The sequence below is a fragment of the Sander vitreus genome, chromosome 6 (assembly GCF_031162955.1).
Source record: "Sander vitreus isolate 19-12246 chromosome 6, sanVit1, whole genome shotgun sequence".
Taxonomy (NCBI): Eukaryota; Metazoa; Chordata; class Actinopteri; order Perciformes; family Percidae; genus Sander; species Sander vitreus.
Genome location: NC_135860.1, coordinates 17,393,251 through 17,420,953, shown reverse-complemented (window position 1 = coordinate 17,420,953; position 27,703 = coordinate 17,393,251). Strand labels below are relative to the sequence as shown.

Genomic DNA, 27,703 nt, shown 5'->3' with positions numbered 1-27,703 from the left:
GCGGCTTAAGGTTAACCTTCTATGCATCAGTGACATTTCCTTGAACCACTTCCTCAATGACTGCACACAGCTTCTTTTGTAACGTGCACAAATATAACTTGAACTGCTGATATTCTGTCATGACAGCGCGATTTTGTAGTTTTGCCCACTTAGCTACTATGTAGCTTTAGCAGGCATTTGGGTGTGGTTTACGTCATAGGTGTGTGAGGAAGCGGTCGGTTTCAGGTGGTTCAGCATTGCCAGCTCGCGACGGTACAGGAAGACCTCCTGACATTTGGATTTAACTTTAAAGACTTGCAAATACTTTTTCTACACATTGCAAATTCAGGATTCATAACTGTGTAACACTGCTGGGAAGGTGAACTGATCCTGTTGGACTTCAGTTGGAGCGTTTTTTGGAAGATGCATTCCGCCAGATATGAATACGACGTAAGTTTGGTCAAATTATCCTTCTTATCAATGACAATGTCCGTTGTGTCAATGTCCCTCAAAGAGACACAGTTTTACTACACACCTAAAGTCGGTTTGCTTTGGGCATACACCTGCTAATGACAGTGTTCACACGATTAGGCCTACAGACATTTCAAACCATGATATTTTGGCCTTTGACGGCGTTTAGAGGCTATATTCTCATCAGTAGCCTATGTTTCTGGGTCTCTCTCATCCTAGGATCAACGTTGATACTAGGACGGAGTTTGAATGTTATGGAAGTTTGAATGAATGATTAAACCAGTCTTGACTAGTGTTAAATGCGGTTTCACCCTGCGGTGTTGTCAGTGTCTGTGACTGGAAAGTTTTTAATTTGGTGTTAGCATGAGTGTGGTAAGTGAACCTTGTTATGAACAAGGGGATTTTGTTTATTAACATCTAAACTGCTATCAGAAAGGACATATACTTTAATAAATAATAGAATACACTCAATTTAATATCAAATAATGGTTGGAGTTGGAAATGTGGGTAATTAAATGATCCATTCTGCAGAATCTTTTTTGTTCACACTTAATTTCTAAACAATGCTTATTTTACATTACCTATTCTTTACAAAACATAGTTATAATTTTCATTATCATTTTTTAAGTGGATGGCTTTTTGCAAAATGTGTGTATAGGATGGTATTTTAAATAATAGAACATAGAAAAAGCTTATTTTGCCTAACGTATAGGTCAAATTCTCCTGGTACATATCCATACACTTCTTGTAACTACATAATTCAGTCTTGTTTGAGAGGAATGAATTACCAGTAGAGGATGTAAGCAGAAAATAGTGTTAGACGGCCAAAGGTGAACTTCACTCTGCAATTAATGATTACAAGGCTTTTGGTCAGTGCTGCTGAAATTCACCAGCTCTCAACCACGTTTATTGGACAGCTAATATAAAACAGTCCCCAACCCCTAGGGAAATACACACTGCAGTATACCAGTGTGTGTACTGCTGAGAAAGCGAGCAAACCGTAACAGGATTCCAGCAAAATAATTATTTCTTAATTTAGTGTGACATTAACAAGGACTTCAAAAACAGCAGCTTGTTCTCGAAAATATCTATATCCATGAGAGCCATCTCCGAGAGGACAGGGCGCCCACACTGTGAGGTATTAGACACAAGGGAATTGTCAAGCATGTTCTTACTTGACCCCTTCCTGCTTCTGTTGAGACATATCAAACCACGTGTTTTTTCCCCCTTTTTTTTCACAGTTAGGTTTTGTGGGTGTGTGAGATTTCACAAGGAATTTAAATTTATAACGTTTTCATGCCACACCTCTGCCTTTTTTATTCTGAAAGCTGGGAGAGATACTTGTTTTAAATGATGCAAGATGCATGAGTGAAACTGTTTCTTCCTTTGTTAATATTTGATTACTCATAGACAATGAGGTCAGTCTTAGATACTGGATCAAATGGGAACTATGATAATTGTAGTCAGTCTGTTCTCTGTTTATGTGGTGGCTCAGCAGAGTCGTCTGTACACAATTCTTCAGGCAAGGATGTACTGCCTTTCTCTTGCATTTTAGGCCACATCTCAAGGGCAGCCATGTTGAATTTAAGCAAGTGAAGTCAATGCTGTGTTAACGCCACGTCTCTTATTAATGACTCCACTGAGTGATACATTCAAATGAACAGTTGACAAAACTGGGGAGTTTAATAAATAATTAATTATCTTCAGTTATATATTCGGTTTCACGCAGGCTTTGTTTACACTTCAGTCAGGGCTTTCCATCTTTGGCCACTGTCTGCATCTTTGTGTAAAATTAGACAATCTGTGTGCACAACCTGATGGAGGCTGCTTCCATATAAAGTTGGGCAACATGGGAAAAAAATCAAATATCACAATATTTTTTTTTACCAAATACATTGATGTTGATATTGCGGCGATATTGTAGGGTTGACTATTGGTGCTTTTACAAAATATTAACACAATGAGAGTTTTGATAAATAATCACCAATAATGTGGATATAATGACTACGTGGTTGAAGGCAAATAATAAAACAGCTAGTAAGTCTGGTAAGTTCAGAAAATTACAACACTGTACTGTAATGCAGCCTTTAAAACCAAGAGACAACACTTGTGTCATATCACAATATTACGATATCCAAAATCTACGACAATATGTAGCCTTGTTTATCGATATAATATTGATATATTGCCCAGCCCTACTTCCATATAATGGCAGCCGCAGCATTGTTCTTCATTCAGTCTTCCTCAGTTCTGTAATGAGGATTTTGTCGATTTACTCCCCCTCACTACTCTTCCTCACACACAGCTACCTGGCTGATGCTGTGGTATAAGAGGCTGACTGCTAAATGTCTGCTTAGGGCCACTGTCAAGTAAGTGATGTGTGTAGGTGTTTGTTCACTAAAAGTGAATCAGAGGCCTAAATTGCATTAATTGGCTGTCGTATTTGATTGTCCCTTTTGGTTGCAGTCTCCAGGCGGGTTAGTTTGGAAAGGACAGATCAGTGCTGGTGAATGCGGAGAAGGCATATGATAGCTTTGTAAAGGGGGAAACCCACAGATTTTACACATCATGTTTACAGGTTGTGGGAGGTACCTCTGCATATGCATATGTTTCTAGCCTTTTGTGGTTTCAGAGGGAGCTGCTCGAAATATGACAAATTGCCTTAAGAGATGTCACTTCAGGCAACGTTGGTTGGGGTTGAAGACTACAAGAAACTTTTGGGGGTGGAATTAGAAAGAAGTGAGGTAACCAGACCTCTGTAGCTCGCTCCTCATCTCTGCTTGAGGCTAGTGACTCAAGGCTAGATTATTTGCTTCTAGCATTTTGCGTCCAAATTTTTAACTGGTGGTCTAGTTGCATCGTGGATACTGTAGGTGCTAGGTTCTGACAAGGATGAATAATGTGTGGAATAAATAAGATGATTTATCTGGGTGTGCTGCATCAATTTTATCATAATTTTTCAAAACCTATCCATTGTGAGTCCGACAATGTTTTGGGGGTGCAATGCTAAATGGGTGGAGTACTCACTTTAGTAGTGGCTGGATGGCAGCAGTAGGCGGTGCTGCAGCCTCTGGTCCGTGTAGAAGGCTAATGTATATAGATGGATGACAATAAACTCTCTTATCTAATAGTTGAGCCTTGAATCAGCTGCAGCCCTGAGCCATTGGCTACGGTAAACAGAACTCTCACCAAAAGGGACGCGCACATCTGCATTCACAGAACAGCCAATAGGAACACTCTCTCTCTCTCTCTCTCTCTCTCTCTCTCTCTCTCTCTCTCTCTCTCTGAAATTACCTGTGATTGGCCAAAGTCTCATATGACGGCTAGATTTACTTAAGCCTTAAAGGTCCTATGACATGCTGCTTTTTGGATGCTTTTATATAGGCCTGGGTGGTCCCCTAATACTGTATCTGAAGTCTATTTCCTGGAATTCAGCCTTGGTGCAGAATTACAGCCACTAGAGCCAGTCCCACAATGAGCTTTCCTTAGGATGTGCCATTTCTGTGTCTGTAACTTTAAATGCTATTGAGGAGGAGAGAGGGGTGGCAAGGTGGATGGTGAAGGTGTGGCTGTGGCCTTGACCAACTGCCATGCTTCGCTCGTTTGCAAGCCAAGATTCCAGATTGGCCCATCTGAGCTTTCATATTCTCAAAGGCGGAGCAGGATACCCAGGGCTTGGTTTACACCTATCACCATTTGTAGCCACTGGGGGACCATAGGCAGGCTGGGGGAACGCATATTAATAAGGGTGCTCCGATTGATCGGTCACCGATTGTTATCGGCCGATAAAGGCTTTAAATAGTTTGATCGGTGGTCTCCATAAAAGGCCGATCAGATAGGCCGATCAGATGACGCACTACTAGTGAGAAAGTTTTGTACTATTTTCTCTATTTTTTTTGTAATTTATTCCGAAATAAGGCTTTATATGTTAAGCTCTAAGCTGTTTAAGGTGTGTTTCTAACAGAGGAAGTGGAATGTTGAACGTTTCCTGTCAATAAAAGTAAACAGTTGACAATTCACAATACATTATCTTCTGTTAATTTTAATACTTGTACGTTGTTGTTAAGAATATTAAAATGAATATATAATAAATATATGACATGATAAATAGAAGGTTTCAAATAGACCCGGTAATCGATGATCGGTATCGACCGATATGGCTTCCAGCAATCGGGGATCTGTGATCGGCCCCAAAAATCCTGATCGGAGCACCCTTACATATTAATGTTAAAAAACCTCAAAGTGAAATTTGCATGCCATGGGACCTTTTAAAACAAAGCCAAGAAGGAAACGCAGGAGTCTAGGTTTTTTATGAGACCACTTGAATTACAATATGCTTAAATATGAATTTCTTTTGCCCAAGTTCGCCAAAAATAAACTACCTACTCAGCTTTAAGAACGATTTGTTTGCAAATCTAGCATCACTACTCTTAAGCTCTAACCCAGAGCTGAATGTTTGGCCTCTTACAGGTTGTGCTGTGTCACTGTGAAACTGTGACTGCATTGTGTGACTACTTTATAACCCCTGGAAAATGTTCAGAGTGTATGGCTGCAGCCTGGAGGGTGGAGCACCAAGAAATACGCCTCGCTACAATACCACAAATGCATAGTGTAACTAAGTTCAATGGAAAACAAGATGGCACAGAAGTCAGTCTCCATGAACACTTAAGGTGCTTACACACCAACCAGACGGCTGACCGTCGGCAGAAAAGGCAGTCGGACTGATCAGTCGAGTCCCTGAGGTCCAAAAAATGCCTCAACACACACTGAGGCAGCTGATGACCCAGTGTCACGTGGGTCTTTTTTCTCCGGAAATTCACAGCCAGACTGTCATGGCGGCTTGTTCAGAATACAATCTCATATTGTACTAAAATCGTTCACTGAAACATGTTTCTGAAAACATTTTAAGCGAGAAATAGGCCATGCAGTTGCTGAATCTGTCTTCATTTCAGATCAGCAAAGGTCCGTTTAAAAAGATTTGTCAGATTTTGAGCGGCTCATCCACTCGCCATTTCCGGGTGAGTCCCGACTGCCCTGCCTCCGACTGAACGTGTCGGGTCGGCCCAAATGAAGGCCGACGCCTCCTCCTCCGACGGGCGACGGCACGGAACACACCGAACAGTCTCAAGTCACCGACCTCGCCAGACAGTCCGACGGCCGATAATGGGCTCTGTGTGTCAGCGCCCTTATACATGTTAGTTGTTAGTTATACAGTAGTTGTTAGGTACCTTGAATGATTTCACAGTCTCAATGACGCATCCATATTGATTTAAACCTATACATAAAAAGGTTATCAGATAAAGAGTGTGTGAACAGAGTTGGTTGCATATTGCTTACATGCTGTTCACACCAAGTTAAGATAAGGGGTCTCATCTGTGGTGTTTCTGCTACCCTTAGGTGGAGACAGGACTCGACTGGCTGAGACATGAAAATAAGTGGCTGAAGCCCATAGGCCTTTTTGTTACACCAGCCATTTTGTTTTGTCACTGTAGGGACAGCACAAATGTTACAGGTGTTGTGATCATTAAAGCTTTTAACATTAATGATTACTCCGATCTGTTCAAGTGTAAGTAAAGTGTAACTAAAGCAAGATGCTTGCATTTCCGTGTGCATTGGAGGAGGCTCTTGGGAGTCTATAGCCACTCTAGGTCAACAGAGAACAGTCTGGGAGATGACTGGGCAAAGGTAAAAAAACTAAAAAAAGGTTGTTATCTCACACGCAGATACAGAACTGACTTCAAACCAGTTTCACAGTATGTACCATGTTTCTTTTACTGAAGTGTCAGCTATGTTACTTATCTATTGAGACAAATCTGTCAATTTCCATGTGTAGAGAGTCAGTAGATTAGTAAAATAGCAAGACAGTTATTTGTTTTACTGAGCCTACTTCACTTTTTTAAGGATTTAGGACACTTACACAGCACTTCATAATGCCACATCTTGCTTCTTTGTTGGCACCAATCACTTTGATTTAGATTTCAGTTTCTCTTTTCACTCTGCTCTTGGTTCATCTTTATTACTTCAAGATTCTTATGTCTTCCTATATTCATGTGTGGCAACTGAGAACTGAAACAAAAATAATCCACGACTAATGTTGTTTGGGCTACAGGCTTTGAGGTTTTTGCAGCCCTGTGCTCTGTAGCATTACATAGTGATGTTTGATTTATTGAGTATTGAAAATGAAGGTCATCATGGCAGATTTGATTGGCTCTGTGGCAGAAAAAGTAGCTTGATCTGTTCCCTGAGTTAATGTAAAATAAAGTCTTGCATTTTGAATTTTGCTTAAATATCCAGCAGAGTATATACTTCAGTATCAAAAGGACACACTGAAAAATGGTCCCATTATTGATGATTTAACCTGGTTGAAAAATGTTTCCGTAAATGCAGTTATCAAATTAATATAATTACGCATAAAATCAGCATAGGGGTGGGAATCACAGAGTACCTTACGATGCATGGCTCATAATTCCGATATCACGATATAGCAATTCTGCGATAATCAATTTATTGCTAGACTATCCTATAATGATACATCACGATATCGGTCTAACTATGAATACAAAATGCCAGTGGAAAGGTTAATTGCAGGTTTTCTCTCTTTATTCACTGCAAGTCCAAACTGTTAGAAAACAGCACAATTCTGCAGCACAAGTTTTTCAGTCTGTTGTCCGTTTTCATGTGTTGAGCGCCACCTTGAGAAGCCATGAAGTAGCGACGCTGGGAGCAGGGAAATTGATTTAGAGCGCCTTATTTTATTAATTAAAATATAAATATTTGGCGCTAGCGTATTGATTATCGTATCGCACGAAGGACAACGATATATTGCCGTATCAATATTTTGTCCCACCCCTAGTATCCAGTCTAGTGAACAGGGACAAGTGTGTCCAGTAGCCAAGTACTGTACTGTACATTACTGTAGTACTGTACATTACAATACAATCTATGATTTATATCTATGATTTAGATCTGGATTGGTATAAATCATTGTTAAGGACAAACCACACCTCACAGCAGTGGTAACTTGTTTCCCACTTGCAAAACTGGTTAGACTTCTTAAAAATACACTGTAGACACTGACTAGACAAAATGTTTATCAGCAACTTTAATAGCTTTCTTGTCAAACATTAGGCTAACACTTGTATTTTGCATCATCATGTTGTGGCTTTTCTTCAGTCAGTGTTGAGAGACAGAACTACTTCCTGTTTAATAATGGCATAACACTCTGAGCTGGTATTTAAAAAGAAACGCACAGTTACACAGTTAAAAAAAATGGGATAGTGTCTCTTTCTAGGAGTGAAGAATGGGATATGATGAAGAGCATGTAATAGTTTTATTAGGCTGTGATCAGGGTGACTGATAGAGAGAGAGAGACCCTGGAGCACTTGCTGACCCCATCTCTAATGATTCTGCTCATTCTGGCCCATGATTGCTGTTAGAGATTCCAATTAGAAAGCATGTGTGGAAGCCCAATCGGGGTAAGAATAGGCCTTAATTGCCATGAGTTATCATCTAGATTCATGTAATTGAGCCCCCGTCTTAAGGGGCAGCACATCTGACAAATTGATTTAATACCAAAGTGATTCTCCATCCCTAATGGCACTCGGGCGTCTTCACTCATGGGCTACCGGCATTGAATTCGTTGTGTGTTGATTACTAACCGGCCTGAAACCGTTCTCTCAGTCCGCCCACTTGAGAGCTCAACAACAGACACATGCACACAGTATTGACAGACACATGCACAAACACAGCCTAAAGCAGCAGGCCCATAATCTCTACAAGGACTCCCTAAATGATCATGAAATTTCTCAATGCACGTACTATACAGATGCTGGTCATATAATTAGAATATCATGAAAAAGTTGATTTATTTCATTAATTCCATTCAAAAAGTGAAACTTGTATAATATATACATTCATTCCACACAGACTGATATCTTTCAAGTGTTTATTTCTTTTAATTTTGAGGATTATAACTGACAACTAATGAAAACCCCAAATTCAGTATCTCCGAAAATTAGAATATTACTTAAGACCAATACAAAAAAAAAGTATTTTTAAAAATGTTGACCAGCTGAAAAGTATGAGCATGTACAGCACTCAATACTTAGTTGGGGCTCCTTTTGCCTGAATTACTGCAGCAATGCGGCGTGGCATGGAGTCGCTCAGTCTGTGGCACTGCTCAGGTGTTATAAGATAGTGATAGTGGCCTTCAGCTCTTCTGCATTGTTGGGTCTGGCGTATCGCATCATCCTCTTCACAATACCCCATAGATTTTCTATAGGGTTAAGGTCAGGCGAGTTTGCTGGCCAATTAAGAACAGGGATACCATGGTCCTTAAACCAGGTACTGGTAGCTTTGGCACTGTGTGCAGGTGCCAAGTCCTGTTGGAAAATGAAATCTGCATCTCCATAAAGTTGGTCAGCAGCATGAAGCATGAAGTGCTCTAAAACTTCCTGGTAGACGGCTGCGTTGACCTTGGACTTCAGAAAACACAGTGGACCAACACCAGCAGATGACATGGCACCCCAAACCATCACTGACTGTGGAAACTTTACACTGGACTTCAAGCAACGTGGATTCTGTGCCTCTCCTCTCTTCCTCCAGACTCTGGGACCTTGATTTCCAAAGGAAATGCAAAATGTACTTTCATCAGAGAACATAACTTTGGACCCACTCAGCAGCAGTCCAGTCCTTTTTGTCTTTAGCCCAGGCGAGACGCTTTTGACGCTGTGTCTTGTTCAGGAGTGGCTTGACACAAGGATTGCGACAGCTGAAACCCATGTCTTGCTTACGTCTGTGCGTGGTGGTTCTTGAAGCACTGACTCCAGCTGCAGTCCACTCTTTGTGAATCTCCCCCACATTTTTGAATGGGTTTTGTTTCACAATCCTCTCCAGGGTGCGGTTATCCCTATTGCTTGTACACTTTTTTTCTACCACATCTTTTCCTTCCCTTCGACTCTCTATTAATGTGCTTGGACACAGAGCTCTGTGAACAGCCAGCCTCTTTAGCAATGACCTTTTGTGTCTTGCCCTCCTTGTGCAAGGTGTCAATGGTCGTCTTTTGGACAGCTGTCAAGTCAGCAGTCTTCCCCGTGATTGTGTAGCCTACAGAACTAGACTGAGGGACCATTTAAAGGCCTTTGCAGGTGTTTTGAGTTAATTGGCTGATTAGAGTGTGGCACCAGGTGTCTTCAATATTGAACCTTGTCACAATATTCTAATTTTCGGAGATACTGAATTTGGGGTTTTCATTAGTTGTCTGTTGTTGTTCTAATAATCAAAAGTAAAAGAAATAAACACTTGAAATATATCAGTCTGTGTGGAATGAATGTATACATTATACAAGTTTCACTTTTTGAATGGAATTACTGAAATAAATCAACTTTTTCATGATATTCTAATTATATGACCAGCACCTGTATATGTATGATGGTAGGAGTGTGGGAGTGTTGTCACACTTGCCAAACAGGTTTTGCCAGTTGTGTTTGGTAACATATGCCTAGCTGCCTGTTTAAACATGTCACATTGGGAAGAAAGACGTTTCATTTAAAAAAAAAAAAACATGTCATAGTTTAGCAGTTTCAATATTGAAAAGTAAAACTGTTTGTTTTATGCCATTTTGCAAATAATCTATTCTCGAGTACAAACTCGACATGTCAGAGATGTTTCCCTAATACAAGACTGATGCATTTATCTTCTTTTTATGGGATTAGTGTGTTTCCAGTGTTGTTTCTCTAATTTCCTTTATAGAAAATCCCATCTGACACTGGCAAATCCTACCATTCAAAACAAATTGTTTACCAAACTAATCTTTTGGAGGATCACAACTAACTACCGTGCATTATTTATTTTAGGTATGAGGAGAACATGTGATTTGTTCAATCAGAAGCTGAAATCCTTGTAGAATAAGTTGGGTATCTTTTTTAAGGTTTGGGTTAAAGCAGAGGTTAGTGTTACTGTAATGAGAACACTTCTCCCACTTGTTCAGTGTAATCAAAGTAAATGTTATCTGCATCCTGAACATGGCATACTTGCTGTATGTTCGCTGACTGTGTTTTGCTCCTTTTCTGCATTAGGGCCGCAATGGCCGTCACGAGCAGATTGACTTCCTAACCAGCAAAGAGAAGGTCTCATCAAAGCGGAAGGTCGGCATCTTGATCGGGGTCCTTGTGGCGCTTCTCATCCTTGCGGCCATTGCAGCGTTTCTCATTTGGCTGTTTGTCTGTGAGTATAATTGAAAATGTTCCTCTCCTATATCATCCACGGTAGAGATTTGACGTATAGTACTATGCTTTTTTATGTGTGGGTAAGTTAAAGATGAAGAAAATCCAAAGATGTTGGACATTTTTGTACATAAATCAAGGTTTTTCTTAATAGAATTAAATGAAATATTGTGAATATTTACATTTCTAAAATCAGTTACTGCCAAGACAGGCATAACATCAGAAACTGCATCACTCCCACTTGCTGTGAGCACATCACTTTGAGTTAAGAGAGTAAGGGGCCATCCACCCGGAGACGTTTTTTGATGCAAACGCACATGTTTTGCATTGTTTGGGCCCGTCGTCCACACGGATTCAGTAAACGCACTGCCTGAAAACGCACTTTTTTGAAACTGGGTCCCAGGGTGAAAAAATTCGAAAACGGCTCTCTTTTGGCTTCGTTTGGATGGCAAATACGTCCGTATCGATGATGTCATCGCCACATCCCTCAACCTATAGTGCACGGCCACACACAACTTCACTCACTGTGGTGAAGCTAAACAAGCATATCCCAGTTCAATGGTCAAACCAGCTCACTTCATCTAGCTAAATAGTTTGTCTCTGCTCCCTGACACTTCCCTCTGCTCTGCCGGTCCTGGATTCTACACAAAATATATTGCTAACGTTATGTAGCTAACGTTAAACATCGCTAAAGCAGCTACGTTACGTTAACGTTAGCTGCTATGGTTATCTGTTTATAAAGTGTAAGTAGATAACTTATCAACTAGTTAGCTAATCTGTCTACTTATCAACTCCTTGAACGGATTATAGTAACTTTTAGCACGGCTTATTTTAGAAAGGCTACTGCAAGAAAAACGTGTAGATTATCAAAAAGACATTGGATCATTGATGTTTGTTTGACTGCCGATGTTAGCCAGCTAGCGCGCTACAATCATGTCCGATGGCAGACAGAATTGCAAAATAAAAAGCAATCCACAGCACATTATACAATGTAAACAAAGGCGTTTTCTTGCAGAGGCCTTTATAAAATGAGCAATGGTGAAAGTTATTATAGTCCATAATAGTCCATAAATTACTCCTGGTGGGGGAAATTAACACACATCTAAAGTGCAATTTTATGGAAGAACCATTTCCTTCTTTTCACGTCCAATATCCAACTAAACAAATGTGATATATTTAGCAAACTAAACTTCTGTACGTATGAAAACGGGGAAAACCGGTAATGGCAATAAAATAATATAAAAATAAAATAAATATAGCCTTAATGCAGTATAAATATATTTCTCAAAACACACACACAGGCCTGTTTGAACGTCAATAGTAACGTTACCTGAAAACAGCGTGTAGTTCCTTTTTTAGCAAGTTTGCTTTATGTGTCATTCTGCATAAATGTGAACACTACCGTTGCTGTCAAAGGGCTTATCTACTAACGTTAGTTACCGATGGTTACCTCGGAACAATCCAGCAAATAGGCGGTAGGCTACCCTAGAGTGCCGTTACCTGAAACAGATGATTTAACGTCACCGCTCATCAGTGTAACAACAAAACTAAACTCTTTAAAGATTACTATGTTTTTAATGTTGGTTTTAAGCGGTATGCACCCCCACTAACCTGGAAAGCGTTTTAAACGGTAACGTTAATACAGCGTGTCGTAGGAATACAGCGTCTCTTTTTTTTTGTCTCCTACAGTGGCCAGCGGGGCGTCAGAGGCAGAGGGACCACACAACGTTTGCTAACGTTAGCTTCTTGTCTCATCTGGGGTCTGATACACTCATCAAAGTCAGTGTGCCCAACGCTATTTTCCGATAAACTGTAGCTGTCATATTTCACGGGACCCACGTGAGTGTGGTTTTCATGTTCCAGTTTTTCAGCCTCAGAGGGGAGAGAGAGCGGCTGACTGTTCGAGCCGTGTATAATTATGACTTTATGACATTTCATAAATGGCTGATTGAGCGGCAGTGTGCCGCTGCTACATGCATACAGCGAAAACCCTGCATGTGCATGTGTGATGTTGCTGTTGCGCGATGTAAATCATGCGGCGCCCGAGTGCATTTGACCGGCATAAAATCGGCATATGTCAGTCTGACCGGCAGGTTGCCGGTCATGGCCGATGACGTGAAAATCGGCCAATTCCGGTCACCAGCCGGTCAATCGGTGCATCTCTAAATATTTCTGATTTATGGCATAGCTTTCTCCCCACCCAATTAGGCTAATAAAGTAGGCTAATGATTAAAAAACCCCACAAATGCTTGATCAAGGGCCCGGCCCGGCCAGCCCGAGAATAGTGGCGGAAAGGGCTCGGCTCGGGCTCGGGCGAGAATCTAAACTCTAGGATGTATTAAGAGAACATTAGTCTAGCTAGTCATGTTATGATGGGAAGTGGAAGTGACGATGCTCTTCTTCTCTGTTTTTTGGTGAATTTCTGTAGCAGAAACAGCGCCGCCTATAGGCCTGGACTATGAAGTAGCGCGTTGAGTCATTTAAATGGATTGGAAAAACTATTCTTGAAACGAATCCAGGGAAGACGGGTAAAAAAAGGAATGTTTTGGTACGTGTGGACGTGGCCTAAGAGTGGCTTGTTTGGACTTTGTAATTTCCCATTAGTGTTGGCCTATTTGACAGCTCCGACTTTCTCCTTAAATAATGCAAAGGAGAAAAATGTCACAGAGTCCATGGCACAGCTTCCCTGCACACATACCGGGTCTGAGAAAAAGGCCTCTGAAGTCTCAATAAACAGCCTCTTGATTCAACTGGCTGTTTTAATTGATCTCAGAGCCAAACTGTATGCCTGATATGAGATCACACTGCACAACTTTTAAAATGGTGATTCAGGGTCTGTTTAAAACCCTAAGTCTCCCATTTAATCAGAGGCAGCTATCTTATAGCATTTTGTTGATCAAACACTTACCTCTCATCTTCCTCTCTCCTCCAAGTTAAAGATGCTGATTCAGAAGCCACTTCTAGTAAGCAGCTCAGCCCATCAACACGGGTCTTCAGTGGGCATATGAAGTTGGTTGGTATACCGTATGACCAGGAGCTGGAGAATACTGACAGCAAAGAATTCGAGGATTTGGCAGTCAACCTGGAGGCACTCGTGAGTTTGACACCCAAAGAAGATGACTTTCCTATTTTTGTTCCCTTTCTATCATCTACAGTGTTTATTGTTAATTATTTTGAGCAGTGTTACACTCAGTTCCCTTCTCTAACTGAGGATTAGTTGTTTGGCATTGTGGAAATGCTTTTTTTAAAACGCCCCTACCATTGCACAGAAACAGCTGAAGGCACAGTTGCGTGGGTGGAATAAAACGCTGTACATCCTCTTTGTAATTCCCTCCACAGCATCTCCTATTATTGGAGGCAGTGGAGATGTTTGTAGCACTACTTAGGAGCATGTTGATAGCAAAAAAAAAAAGAAGAAAACTCGCTTAAATCCCATCAAGCGCACACTTTCTCAGTGAAAAGCTACCGAAGTGAGGGTGTTGGCTGAGGATTAGAGTGGAGCTGGAGTATTAGATGACTAGATGATTGGGGGGGGGGGAAGCTTCATGGTATACTAGGTTTGCGCTTGCATACAACAACAAAAAGGACCGCTTTTGAGGAATATCTTCAGATCTACTTCTTACTGTTAACATGATTAAGGCACCTTTGAGATAGAGGCAACATGTTTAACCAACTTGACTCTGCCACTTTTGCACCACCTGCCTTTGGAGTCCTTGAAAAACTGTATTTTATCTTATCTGTGTGTCTTAAATTGTTTTAGTAAAATGGCAATGGGTTCATATTTAATGTTCCTGACTTTAACTTAAGAAATGGCCATTTTGAAATTGGTGTTTTATGATAACGAAACTCTTTGTCCTACGAACAACCCATTTCCTCTTCCTCCATGTCATTTTGGGCTTTTATTACCAAATGACACCTGCTCATCCTTCTGCAGCTGGTTCTTGTTCCTTTTTTTCACAACAAGCACTTTAGATCTGCAGTTAGATAATGCCTTACATGCATAATATATGTTAGTGACCCGCATTTAAGACCATAAAGTATGACTGTAGCCTTGTCTGACACAGTTCGCAGCTCACTGCTGCTGAAGGCAAAACAGTTAATTGAGAATCCCATTGTTTTGTGCTTTTCATGGAAAGCGGTTTTAATGTTAACATGCTAATTTGTACTTTTGTCTTTAGGCAGACAAGCAGAAATATTGTACATGTTCTTTTCAGTAGCTTTCTTCTCAAAATACATCTTCTCTACACAGCTTAAGGAAAACTACAAGAAAGATCCACTCCTCCAAAAGTACTACACTAAGTCTCAGATCACTGCATTCAGGTACTGTGAGATCTTGAGCTCCTCTAATTTTTTTTATTTTCTTTACTGCTGAACAGATAGTGAAAACTTATGTAAAAAATAAACTTCACACTAAATCTTGTATGAAGGAAAAGCTTTGTTGCACAACTGTAGGCATTTGAAGCCTGAATCAGTTTCAAGTTTCAAATCTGTTGATCAACCAAAATCAATGTTAGATGTTGTCTTGTGACCACACCCAGTTATGTGTGTAGCATTGCACTGTAGTGGATTGTGAAGTTCTGTACAATCGTTGCAGTAAATCCCGACAGCTCACAGAGCATTCAGCTACTGCTTTGACTTTTGTTATTCACAGTAATCCAAATCACCCATATTCCCCTAATCTTTGCTTTTTCAGTAACAAGTGTTTATGCTCTCACTTCCCACCCTCCATCCATTTCTCTCTCACCTCTGCTTACACCAGTGAGGGTATGTTAGCCTTCTATTGGTCCCAGTTTGATATTCCAGTCGAAGACCTGGAGATCGTGCCGCAGTTCTCAGAGATGCGGGTGTTGAAGGTACTGGAGCATGGCATTAATGGGCAGCGCAGCCTGGGGAACCGTGTGGATATCAAGATCACTGAAGTCACTGCCTCATGTAGGTACCACCAGGGCCAGCTGGGAGGGAGGGAGGGAGGGGTCACACCAAGGGGCAGTAATATGGGACTACAACTGGCTCCAGGTTATGACATTTAACAATCAGCAAAGATAAAGCTCTGTGAATACAGATATAAATAAGGTCATTGTCATTTCCTATTAGGATTGGTATTTTCCTATTTTATCATTGGTATGCTTTCTATTTGTATTACAGGAGCTCGCTCTGAGTTGTGCTGATAAGATGATAATAGATAAGCCAGACCTCTCTGCTTGTGCTGCATCTAAGATTGCACATTTTATGCTGTTTGGATCCTCTAATGATATTAGCTGGGCTCTGGCCTGGCTTGAGACAGACATTTTTCTTCCTTCTGTCCTCTCAGCATTCACATTGCATTTGTCCACATCCTGGCCACCAGCCAAGCTCTGGCTCTGTGACTCAGTGGTTTTTGGTCTTCTTTAAAATTATTTCTGTGGTTATGATTTGATGTTGCTGTCCCAGATAGTTAGACAGAGATGTATGGGTTTGCTTCTGTAGGGCAAGGTGAGATGAAGCAGAAAGAGCTACACACCATCACCGGTTCTCTTAACAGCTGGGAAATTGAACAGAAAATGTGCAACCCAATTATTTTAGGTTCATGCATCAAATCCTATCAACCACCCAACATTAGCGACCCATTCTTACCTTTCCTCCTGTTTGACTGTTTCTTCGCTCTGTCTCCAGTAACAGATCCTCGCATGGTGAGGAACCCCAGAGACGGCAGTGAGTACGGCATGTCCCATTTCAATCAGTCGCAGTTGTAATTTTCCAGCTGGCTAGATGCTCAGCCTCCTGCCAGTCTGTAACCAATGACTGGCCTGGCCTGTACTGTACATGTGCTGCTCTAGTCAGAGATTGAGAACCCTGTATCAGGCCAGAGCGAGTCAGTCACTATGCACAGCACTTTTCTTTGACACTGTCTGCTGATTTATTACCTTGAGATGATTATATTACATTACATTACATTACCAGAGTAGCTGTACTATCCGGACATGAATCTGTCTTTACATACATCTATGACATAAAGGATGGCAGTACATGTGAATAAATAGTGTTCAATTGTGTAATTTGTAACGCAAAGTCATTGCTATGCATAATAAAAAAAAATATTGCAAGGAAAAACTGAAAAAAACTTTACTGTCAATGTTTTTTAAGAAATAAATGTTAGTTTAAATGAGAAGGATACAAAACACAATGACGATCACTGTATGATCCCCAATATTTTTATTTCCAGAGGAGTGTTTCTACCGTCTGGAGGCTGAAGAAACGGAAAACACATTTACTTCACCAGGGTACCCCACAGGCTACCCCACCAAGTCTCGTTGTCAGTGGCAAATCCGAGCTTCAGAGGACAAGGTCATATTTGTCGCTTTCCCTTTTTTCCACATCGAGGATGACTGCAATCATGACTTTGTCTCCATCTATGACTCTTTGAGTCCAGATTACTCTCAGGCCATCACAATGTAAGTCGGAGCCTTTTTTAATAGAAACGTGGTTCATGGTACAAGGTCATACTGGTGCTTTTTAAAAATCAGGTTTCATCATACTATTTACTCGCAGTAGCCTATGCCATGCAGTATTCCTTGCGCTAGGGCTGCGCGATATTTGGAAAAAATGCCATATGTGATAACGTTGTTGAATATCACGAAAACAATATTACTTGCGATAAATAAACAGATATTGAAGTGTACTCGGTTCTGCCCTTCTGTTGCTTTCAGTATTCTTCTAAAATACAAAACAAATGCTTGTTGAATTTAAAACAAATAAAAGGAAATCATGTATTTCTTTTATTGAACAAATTGAACATTGAATTGAAAATAAAAGGCAAGATATTTTCTTTCAACTAACACAAACAATCTGGTAGTGTCTATTGCTATATGTTGCAGCCTTTCGCGATATGTATATGGCGCTAGTTGATATTTTGATAAAACATACTGTATTGTGCAGCCCTAATGAGGACTATTTCCATTGTGCTATTGCCTCTCCCGAGACGAAGAGAAAACCAGTAAATTGACAAGTTTTTGCTCCCACAGTACATCATCATCAAACTGTGAGACAAATCATATTCTCATTTTGCCTTAAACCTTGTTAGCAGGGTTTGTTTGATAGGGCTCAACCAACATTTGTCTCTTTTATTTAGCCTTGACGATCAGAGAGGGGAAATATAGTTCTGCATGATTCCCAGAGGACAACCACTAGGAATCACTTGACTGAAATGTTGCAGAGGGATTTAGGAGTAAAAGCTTTTTTGATGTGGGTGGAAAACATGTTCCACTTCATTCCTTTCACTGGATTTGTGATTACAACTTTTTTCTTTTTTTTTCTTGGCCCTGAAGCCTTTACCACAGCATGTCTCATTTTATTGTTAACTTTTGAGACCTCAGTGAGATTGAGTTGGCTCAAAAAGACCTCTGCTTTCAAATCTGTGAAGGTTGCCAACCTGAATCCTGCTACACCACTGTGTGTAATTGCACTTTGTCTATGGGGGAGGGCTATGATTCTAAAAAGTAAATGGCTCCTGAATGCAACATTATTTGTAGCTGCAGGCAATTTCCAACTCAGAAACTATTGCCCAACAAATATGCCTTACCAAGTGATGCATAACATTTTTATAAAGCTATTGAACAATCAACTTTATCCAAGGTGACATGAGGTTTATGAGAGCCATAATATAATACTCTATAATGACATTATTCTACTAGAGGTAGATGTATTGCTGCTTTTGCAGTGTCATTCACACCTCCATTGCTTTGCCCCTAGCAGTGCTGAAACTTTTATCTAATGTACCTAATGTTTGACTTTGAAACTCCGTCTAAGCAATTTCTATCTAGTCTCTATCATCATCATCATCTCTCCTTATTTATCTCTTACTCTACCCCTCTCTGCTTATCTGTTGATTTTTTTTCAAATATTTTTTTTTCTGTTAAGCATTTTAAACTTGTTTACCAAATTGATGTTTTTAGTGGTTCTGACTAAAGGGAATTACAGCTGTATAATGTTTCACATCTTAAGAAAGAGCAAAACTCCAGTCAGTAAATGCATCAGGCGTTCAGCACACGCTTTCTGGTTGTTTACTACAATTTGTGGCAAACACCTCTTTCTGATTCTGAAATTGTACCTGGTTTGTGTACCATTTAACTTGACTACTCATCCTTCTCTCACAGAAAGTGTGGTCAGAGGCCCTCCTCCAACCCTCTGGCGGTGGTGTCATCTGGCAACATCATGCTGATTAATTTCATAACTGACTCTGATATCCATAGGCCTGGCTTCCAGGCCGTGTATAGCGCCAAACTCAGGTCCAACGGTAATTAAGACATTTACAGCACTTACCATCAGCTGCATTCTGTACTTTATCTACAACAGTTCAATTAGCTTAGTTCTAATACTTAAACCCTTTTGTGTTATGCTCAAATGTGAATATATGACATGTTTGCCTTTCAGTTACAGCCTGTGGTGGCATGCTCTCTGAAAGTCAAGGAGTCTTTACCTCCCCACTTTACCCCAGCTTCTATCCTCCTGCAGTGGACTGCAATTGGACCATCAAGGTTTGCAACACTCTGCTCCTTATGCTGGCCCCCTCCTCTACTTGAAACCCCTTCTCCTCCTCCTCCTCCATATCCATCCTTAGTCTGCCATGAGAGCAATGCTGAGACAGCACTATAGAAGCCAAGCTGTTCAGTACCTCTTCTATCTTCATCTGTCAGACCACTGTTGCTGCCGCAGCTCTGGCTAAGTGTGTGTATGTGTGTGCGTGCGTGCGCGCACCCATGGCCTGGTGTGTTGCAAACTTGTCTGCTTGCATTTACATGGGATACAGATACATGTCTTGGTATGTAGGTGGAGGAGTGACATGCATGGTAAATAAGGTTGTTAGTACCAATCAGCTTTTCCTCTGTGCTGTAGGTCCCTGCTGGGCACAAGGTGCGGGTGAAGTTCACCATGTTCCGCATGAAAGAGCCCAGGGTGGACACCCGTGATTGTCACAAAGACTATGTGGAGGTTGTGGGCAACAGGTAAGACTTTAACCATTTAAATGATACCCTATATACCATCTGTAGTAAACATCCGTCACAGTTCACAGAACGATTTCTTCTTATTCTGACTGCTCTTGTTTCTCGCCCCCTTAGACATTGTTGTAGTAATGTTGCCCTTTACTCTAATCTTAGCATTTACTTTAGTGAGCACATTGTCATCATACCCACTAGAACTACAAAAATAAAGCCCAAGTTGGAATAAACCTGAATGTTCCTTTAAACATTGGTCTTGTGTCCCAGGTATTGTGGAGAAATTTCCTCTTTGGCTCTGACCAGCGACACCAACGTCCTAAATGTGAGCTTCCACTCCGATGAGTCCTACACTGACAAAGGCTTCAGTGTAGAGTACAGCGCTTACAATCCTGCAAACCGTGAGTTTAAAGTCTCGTCTCGCACCCACGTTTACAAGACACTTGGCAAGATGGGTGAAATGTTGCAATGTGACGCTGATGCTCGTAGCCTGCCATTACAGAGCGAAATAGGGGGAGTAACCATGTAGTCTGAGAGACTACGAGACAGTAGCTGACTGACATTTAAAGGAGCTGTTTAGTGATAGAGGCTTAGAAACTGCAGCAGTGCAACTCAAGAGCTAGACTAATCACCAGAGAGGTTGTTTATTGGGTCCATTTTATTTGCCACTGTCAGTCAGGAGCACTCCACTTTCAATACCCTCCGCTCTTTATGTTGTCTCCCAGTTTGACCGAAATGGATTTATAATTGCTCTGATCAACAGGGACAAGCATTGGCAACATGATGGATGTTGTGAACATACACTGTCACTCCCTCTTGCTCAATTTGTCATCATCGTCTTTCTCTCCTTTTCTCCCTGCTCTCTCTCTTTTGTGAGCAGCTTGCCCCAACAAGTTTGCCTGTGCCTCTAGCATCTGCATCGCAAAAGAACTGAAGTGTGATGGCTGGAACGACTGTGGTGATATGAGCGACGAGATGAATTGCCGTGAGTTTCCCCTCGACCCAACCACACTTTTTCCTTATTTCATATCCTGTTTCCTATATCCTCCACTTTCAGCCCCTCAAGGTATAGTTCCAAACATTAAACACACACCTCAGGAAGACACATTAAGACATTGATATCTCCACAGTGGCTGGATGTATTTACTATTAAAACTGCATTTGGAACATCTGTATCCCTTTATTTTATTTGCAATTTGACCTGTGAAGGTAGCCCTTTTCCAAACTCTTTTCTCCAAAAAGAGACTTAGGACTTAGTCGGCAGTATGTGCTAAGCCAGTGGTTCCCAACCTTTTTCCTTGGCGCCCCCCCTACTTATGTCTAAGAAAAGCTGAGCCCCCCCCCCCCCCCTTGAGGTAACTCTCGAGATAGAGCCTTACTTTCTTTTTTGATACAGAGGAGTTATCAGCACTTTTACATTTCTCCGCCATGTTTCATTCATAAAATAGTGATGCCGTGGCGGGACGATAGCAGCTAGCAGCTGACCTGATGACAGCAAGGGTCCCAGGTTAAGAGGTCCCGGAGGTTTGGCCTACTAAGTAGCCTGCCTACAATTTTAAGCAAGAACAAAAATATATCGTTTTTATACAGACTTTTGTATACATTATATATTCTAGTGTATTATCAGAATTTGTTTAACATGTGCAAATATTTTTTGTTTACCTCAACCTCAAACCAGATAAAGACTTGCGCACCCCCTGTGATTTTTGCCCCCTTGAGGGGTCCCGGACCCCAGGTTGGGAACCACTGTGCTAAGCTAACTGGCTGCTGGCAGTAGCCGTTAGTGTATCCTACAAACATGAGAGGGGTATCTATCTTCTCATTAAACTCTTGGCAAGAAATAAAAGAAAATATGTGGCTATTTCTTTAAGGCTCTAGCCATTACCTTTTTCTAATTATCTTGACCTACTGGTGTAAGGTATATCCTGTGATTTGTGTTGTTGAACATGCCCTTTTCCAATCACTCCTATAAACATCTTCCTCGGTTGCACTAATACATGGCATTTTACCTCAGAGTGCGGGAAGGATCAGTATGCTTGTGACAATGGCCTGTGTAAACCAAAACTCTGGGTGTGCGATCGCGTCAATGACTGCGGAGATGGAAGCGATGAGAAAAGTTGCAGTAAGTATTTCTAAAGCATTCAAACCCTATCTAAGCTATGCCGATTGTGCTAACATTAAAGACACATCACTGCTAATGCTCTGGTCACTGACTCCTGGGCTGTGTGCATATTTATTTTGCATCCATGTCTTGTCCTTTATTCAAGTTTTCATCTTTATTTTATAAGGATTTCCTCATTACTATGTTTCATTGCCTCCAGGTTGTGATGAGAGTGAGTGGCGCTGTGGTAACGGGGTTTGTATGCCTCAGGAAGTTGTGTGCGACAAGAAACAGGACTGTGAAGATGGAAGCGATGAGGCCTCTTGTGAAGCCTGTAAGTGGCAGCACTTATTCTTTTCCCAGCCAGTCACACATTTAAAAAAAAAAAAAGAAGCCCCACCAGAGTGATTTTAATGTTATACAAACTATTAAGCAATTAACCTTTGTCAGTAAAGCTTTAGAATTTTACAACCCTGCTGAATACTGAATTCAAAAGTATTTTTCACTATTCTCTCTTTTAGCGCCTTCTCTTATTTCCTCCACACACACACACACACACACACACACGCATTTCTTTTTGATTTTCACACTGTGAATAAAGGGGGATATTAAACCTTAACCCCAATCAATACCCCCAGTCAATGCAATCTGCTCTTCAATCACTATGCATTGTGCATTCAAGCCTCACTTTGAAGCCTTGCTGATTGCATAGTATTACTTAGCAAAGCTCTAACGCTTCATTGAAATATGCTATGTGTTTTGATTTTGGGACCTGTCTCCATCCCACTGTAGCTCTGGGCGTCTGCTCTGAATTCAGCTACAAGTGTGGGAACAAAGAATGTGTCAACAAGGTGAATGCCGAATGTGACCGCGTCAGCGACTGCTCTGATAACTCTGACGAGGCCTACTGCAGTAAGAAATGTTTTAATCTCTTTCTGCCTTACAAAATTTAGCTTATTTTATTTTTTTTTATTTTTTTTTACAATTTGTAAAACAGCTGAAAGTGGATCTTATCTCTTCAGTGTCATTCAAACTAGATTACAGAAGAGCTGGGTTGAGCTGCGCGTTAGGCTGTGTGTTAGAAAAGAGCCCCAGGCCTTGACTGCTTTATTTATTTCATTCGTCTTTGAAAGCCATCTCTGTCATCTCTGAAGTTTTTGTTTTTTCCTCCATTTAAGCCTCAGGGTGTGTCTGTGTTTTTTTTCTGTTTTTTTGATCAGCTAATATGCCAGTGTGCCTTATTAGGATTCCAAAGAGTCATAGTAGGATTCACAGCAAAGGCTGGCATCATGATAGCTTCCAGTCAACTTAATCTCATTTTCAGATTTTTCCCTCTGATCACAAATGCCTGTCTCACCTAGTATTTTGCACTTACTGTTCAACGCCCCTCCTCTCTAATTATATTCTCTGTTAAATGTCAGCTTGTGGCACCAGGCCCTATAAGCTGAACCGCATCGTAGGAGGGCAGAACGCTGAGCTGGGGGAGTGGCCCTGGCAGGTCAGCCTTCACTTCCTGACCTATGGGCATGTTTGCGGGGCCTCAATCATATCTAAGAAGTGGCTCCTTTCAGCCTCCCACTGCTTTGTCACCAGCAGCACAGCGTGAGTCACAACATCCATAGCGTGCATACACACGTACAGAGCAGGACTGTAATATGTATATAATACGTAACACATTCCCTCTCATATATTTGGGTGTATAATCTGTTATTGTTTCCCTTAGTATGTTATTATTCATCACATTAGACAATTATGCAATATGCCTAGACATATTCTGCAGGACAAAAGGCACATCGGAGGACCATTTATATACAAATTGCAAAGTCTGAAAATTAGCCCCTGATGATGCAGTTAATTCGGAAAAAGGGGGCTAAATTTACATTTAATCTATGAAAGCATGGAGCTGTATTCATCAGAGTGCCCTGTAGGTGGAGCACTAACCATGCTGTTCGACCTGAGCCACCTCTATTGTTGTTGTTGACAGAGGAATGTGTTCATTTTCACAAGATTCACAGTTGATATTTGCTATACAAAAATTATATTGAATTTGCAAGCATTTTTCAGATTACTTTATGAAAGCCACAATAGTTATCATATATGTCATATATCACAATAAGTAGCATATTTGCATATTTTTGTACAGGGGTGGAGACAATCTAATGAAAATTGAATGCAATCCAGTACAATAATCTAATCAAATACCTTTTGTTGTTTATAATTAGAGCTGGGCGATATGGAGAAAATCAAATATCATGATACTTTTGACCAAATACATCAGTGTCGATATTGCCACGATATTGTAGTGTTGACTTTCACAACAAATGTACACAATGAGATTTTAGATAAATAATCACCTATAATGTGGATATAATGACTAAGTGGGTAAAGGCAAACAGAACAGAACAGCTACAACAGTCTGGTAAATTCAGAAAAGTACATCACTTTACTGTAATGCAGCCTGTAAAACCATGAAACGACAACGCTTGTGTCGTATCACGATATCCAAAATTTAAGACGATATCTAGTCTCATATATTGATGTTGATATAATATCGATATATTGCCCAGCCCTACTTATAATGTTAAGGTCTTGTTGAGACTGTTAGCGAGGATGCTGGATTGCTATATGTTTGAAGCTGTTCTTATCATTTTGTCTCAACAGAAACTGTAACCTTAGTAGCATATGTTGCAGGACTGTTGTGTGGGCTTGTATTGCATTGCACACATGTTCATAATGTTGGGTTCACCCATACTGGCTCGCATGTGTACAGAAACATAACCTCTGCCCCACGATGCTACCACAGGAACCTTGTTGCATCCAACTGGCAAACCTACAGTGGCATGCAGGACCAGTACAAGCAGGATGGAGTGCAGCTCCGATTAGTGAAGAGGATCATCACCCACCCAAATTACAACCAGATGACCTTTGACTATGACATTGCACTGCTGGAACTCAGCGAGCCGCTGGAGTTCGCCAACACTATCCAACCCATCTGCCTACCCGCTTCCTCTCACGTTTTCCCTGCAGGCATGTCCTGCTGGGTCACAGGCTGGGGCGCGCTCCGAGAAGGAGGTATTATGCAGGAATTGGTGATTCTGGGTAGATTGTCGTCATTTGTTGTTTTTCGCTGTAACTGATATATTATACTAATTTTTTATATTTATACTGTTATTTCTCAATTATGGGTGACCCCCTCTACAGTGTTTTTCATTTTTGCATATCCAACTCACATCAAGATTAAGACATCCTACTCCTCCCCCATCCTTCTCCCAATGAGCTATTCATCTCTGTCCTTCATCTTCCTTCCCTGCCTGCTTCCTTCTTCTTCCCTTCATCTCTTTCTCATTTCATCCTTTAGCCTTCCTTTCCTTTAATGTCCCTCCCATTTCTTTATCTTTCCCATCATGACATACTTCTTTTCCGCTCAACCCTCCCTCCCTTTTCTCTCATCTTTTTTTCTAATCTGCTCTATTCCATTAAGCCTTCTTCCATATCCATATATCAAGACAGGCGTCTGCTCTCCTGGGACGCCTCTTAAACCTTCGTTAGCTAACACTAATCCAGCCCATTAACACCTTTTGATGTTAGCGCCGAACACAGAGGTCATGTGACCCCTTTGTCCTGCTCTTGCAGGTTCAAAGACACAGCTGCTGCAGAAAGCATCGGTGAAAATCATCAACGACACGGTGTGTGACGTGGTCACGGAGGGCCAACTCACCTCCAGGATGCTCTGCAGTGGATTCTTGGCTGGAGGAGTTGACGCATGCCAGGTGAGACCAAGCAACATGTTATCCACAATAGAATAAGGACAAAGGGCTGATACAGAGTTTTCCTGACCAAATAATTATCATGCTCTCACATCACAACCCAATCTAATAACCACTCTCCCCTCACTGTGGTCACCAGGGAGACTCCGGAGGCCCCCTGGTATGTTTCGAGGAGAGTGGGAAGTGGTTCCAGGCCGGCATCGTAAGCTGGGGTGAGGGCTGCGCTCGTCGGAACAAGCCTGGTGTCTACTCGCGCGTCACCAAGCTAGTAGACTGGGTCAAGAAGGAGACAGGGATTTGATGATGTCGGTAGGAACAGAGAGGGGATGCAGAATGGGGACCAACATCATAGTGCTTAAGATGATGGAGACGGAACATTTGAGTCTGATTCGGGACAAGTCTCTCCAACATGTATTAATTTAGCAGCAGACTGAGGATATTGCTGCACGGACCTAACTACTCAACATGAATGACTTAAAGCACTTTATTTGGTTGCCAACACCCATTTTACCACTCAACTCTCTCACACACACACACACACACACACACACACACACACACACACACACACACACACACAGTTACACATAAACCACTCCAACTCATATTTTGTATAGTTTTTAAAGGCGTAAATGAGCACAATGTCTTTTACCCCTCCCCATCAATATTGTCATGTATCACTGGTGAATATACCCTGAGTGCAAATGATGAAATATGCAAATTCTGGGAATTAGTTGTCCAAGGTAACTTTTTAATCTGAACATTTTACACATTTGATAGCGTACAAGTAGATAGTGCTTTTAAGCCTTAGTATCGTGTATTTCTAAACTGGTGAGATGCCTTCATCCTCTTTGGCTGCAGTCAATGTTGCTCATACTGTATATGGCTATACATTTGAGATTTTATTTATCAAAGTATCTTAAAGGATTATAACTCTTGTTTTAGCCTATTTGCTACAAAACACTCATACATTACTGACGATTATTTTCCAACGCATAGCATAGCTTTTTAGATTGATTAAAGCATTTTTATCTACCTATCTGCCACGTAGCCATTAGTCTCAGTTTTTATCAGAAAAGTATAAGCGTTAACTTGTAGAGACATCTGCATTACCGGTGATAACACAAGTTAAGAGAGAAAAACAAAAGGCTCAACATGTTACTCAAATCCATGCAGGGGCATTTTCATATAATACTAAAATTAATTGAAACCAGAAGCGTATAAAATGCAATAATCAATCTAAAAGCCTCCATCAGTGATGTTAAGTATACCATATTTGTAGTCCGTAGGCTAAAACAGGCAAAAAGTCCAGCATGTAAAGACTGGAGTGACGCTAAAGTTGTTTTAAGTTGTTGTTCTGAACAGGGGTCCTAGATTAGTATTTTTATTACATATTTACAGATGCTCACTGGCCTTGTCTAGTCTGTGAATGAGGATTAGATCCAGTTGGCTTTTGCACAGCTCTCTAGTTAAGCTCAGCGTGATTGAGGTCTTCAGTCACACACACCTGAGAGCCAAAGCAAACCAGTGGGTTTTCATCAGTTTGCCAGAGCAATGCAATGAGTTCTTATCCCTATGAAAGTTTCCTCTCTTTGCTCACGACCAACTCAGTCAACTTTTAAATCTAAGATTTGACTGGATGGTTTCTTTTACTCTACTTGGCTTCATCTCTGACTTATCTTGGAAATATTGTATCCTGGAAAAGCAAACCAAAGATTTGCATACGTATTATTTATTGGAGGGGAAAGAATTAAGAAGAAAAATGTGTTGAGGATATCACTCAGAGGACCTCTTTTAATAATTCCATTGAGTCTTACAGTGAAAATATGCAAGCGTAAATGTGTATTTTTCAAAAAGTAGGGAGAAGCCACAACTTTGAGATAGAAGATATTTTCATGAGCATTGTACAGTGTGATTTGAAATATGGACATACTTTATAACCTTTCTTTGTTTGTGTGTGTTTGCATTTTTTATTTTTTTTTTATATGAAAGAGTCGTAGTAATAAACATCTTTTATCCGATTCCTCAGTACCTAATTGCATTACCTGTATTATTTGTCTTTGACGAGGTCTCGTTTTGTATTATGTTGTGCATAATAAATGCATGTCTTGGGAGACCTTGTCCTTTCTCACGGTAGAATTGTAATGAGCATGTACCTCTCCTCCCTGTCGTGAGCAGCGTGCCTACCTG

At 40.9% G+C, this 27,703-nt stretch overlaps 1 protein-coding gene across 1 annotated transcript; it reads left to right on the top strand.

Moving 5' to 3' along the window:
* Window positions 1-175: 175 nt before the first annotated feature.
* st14 (ST14 transmembrane serine protease matriptase) lies at window positions 176-27,627 on the top strand. The gene is made up of 19 exons (XM_078253207.1): window positions 176-429; window positions 10,527-10,674; window positions 13,607-13,767; window positions 14,923-14,993; window positions 15,433-15,605; window positions 16,326-16,364; window positions 16,876-17,104; window positions 18,806-18,945; window positions 19,083-19,186; window positions 19,545-19,654; window positions 19,916-20,046; window positions 20,526-20,630; window positions 21,660-21,767; window positions 21,967-22,080; window positions 22,539-22,658; window positions 23,168-23,348; window positions 24,550-24,818; window positions 25,380-25,516; window positions 25,653-27,627. The coding sequence occupies exons 1-19, from the start codon at window positions 403-405 to the stop codon at window positions 25,812-25,814; spliced, it is 2,529 nt and encodes an 842-aa protein (XP_078109333.1). The 5' UTR covers window positions 176-402; the 3' UTR covers window positions 25,815-27,627.
* The last annotated feature ends 76 nt before the right edge of the window (window positions 27,628-27,703 follow it).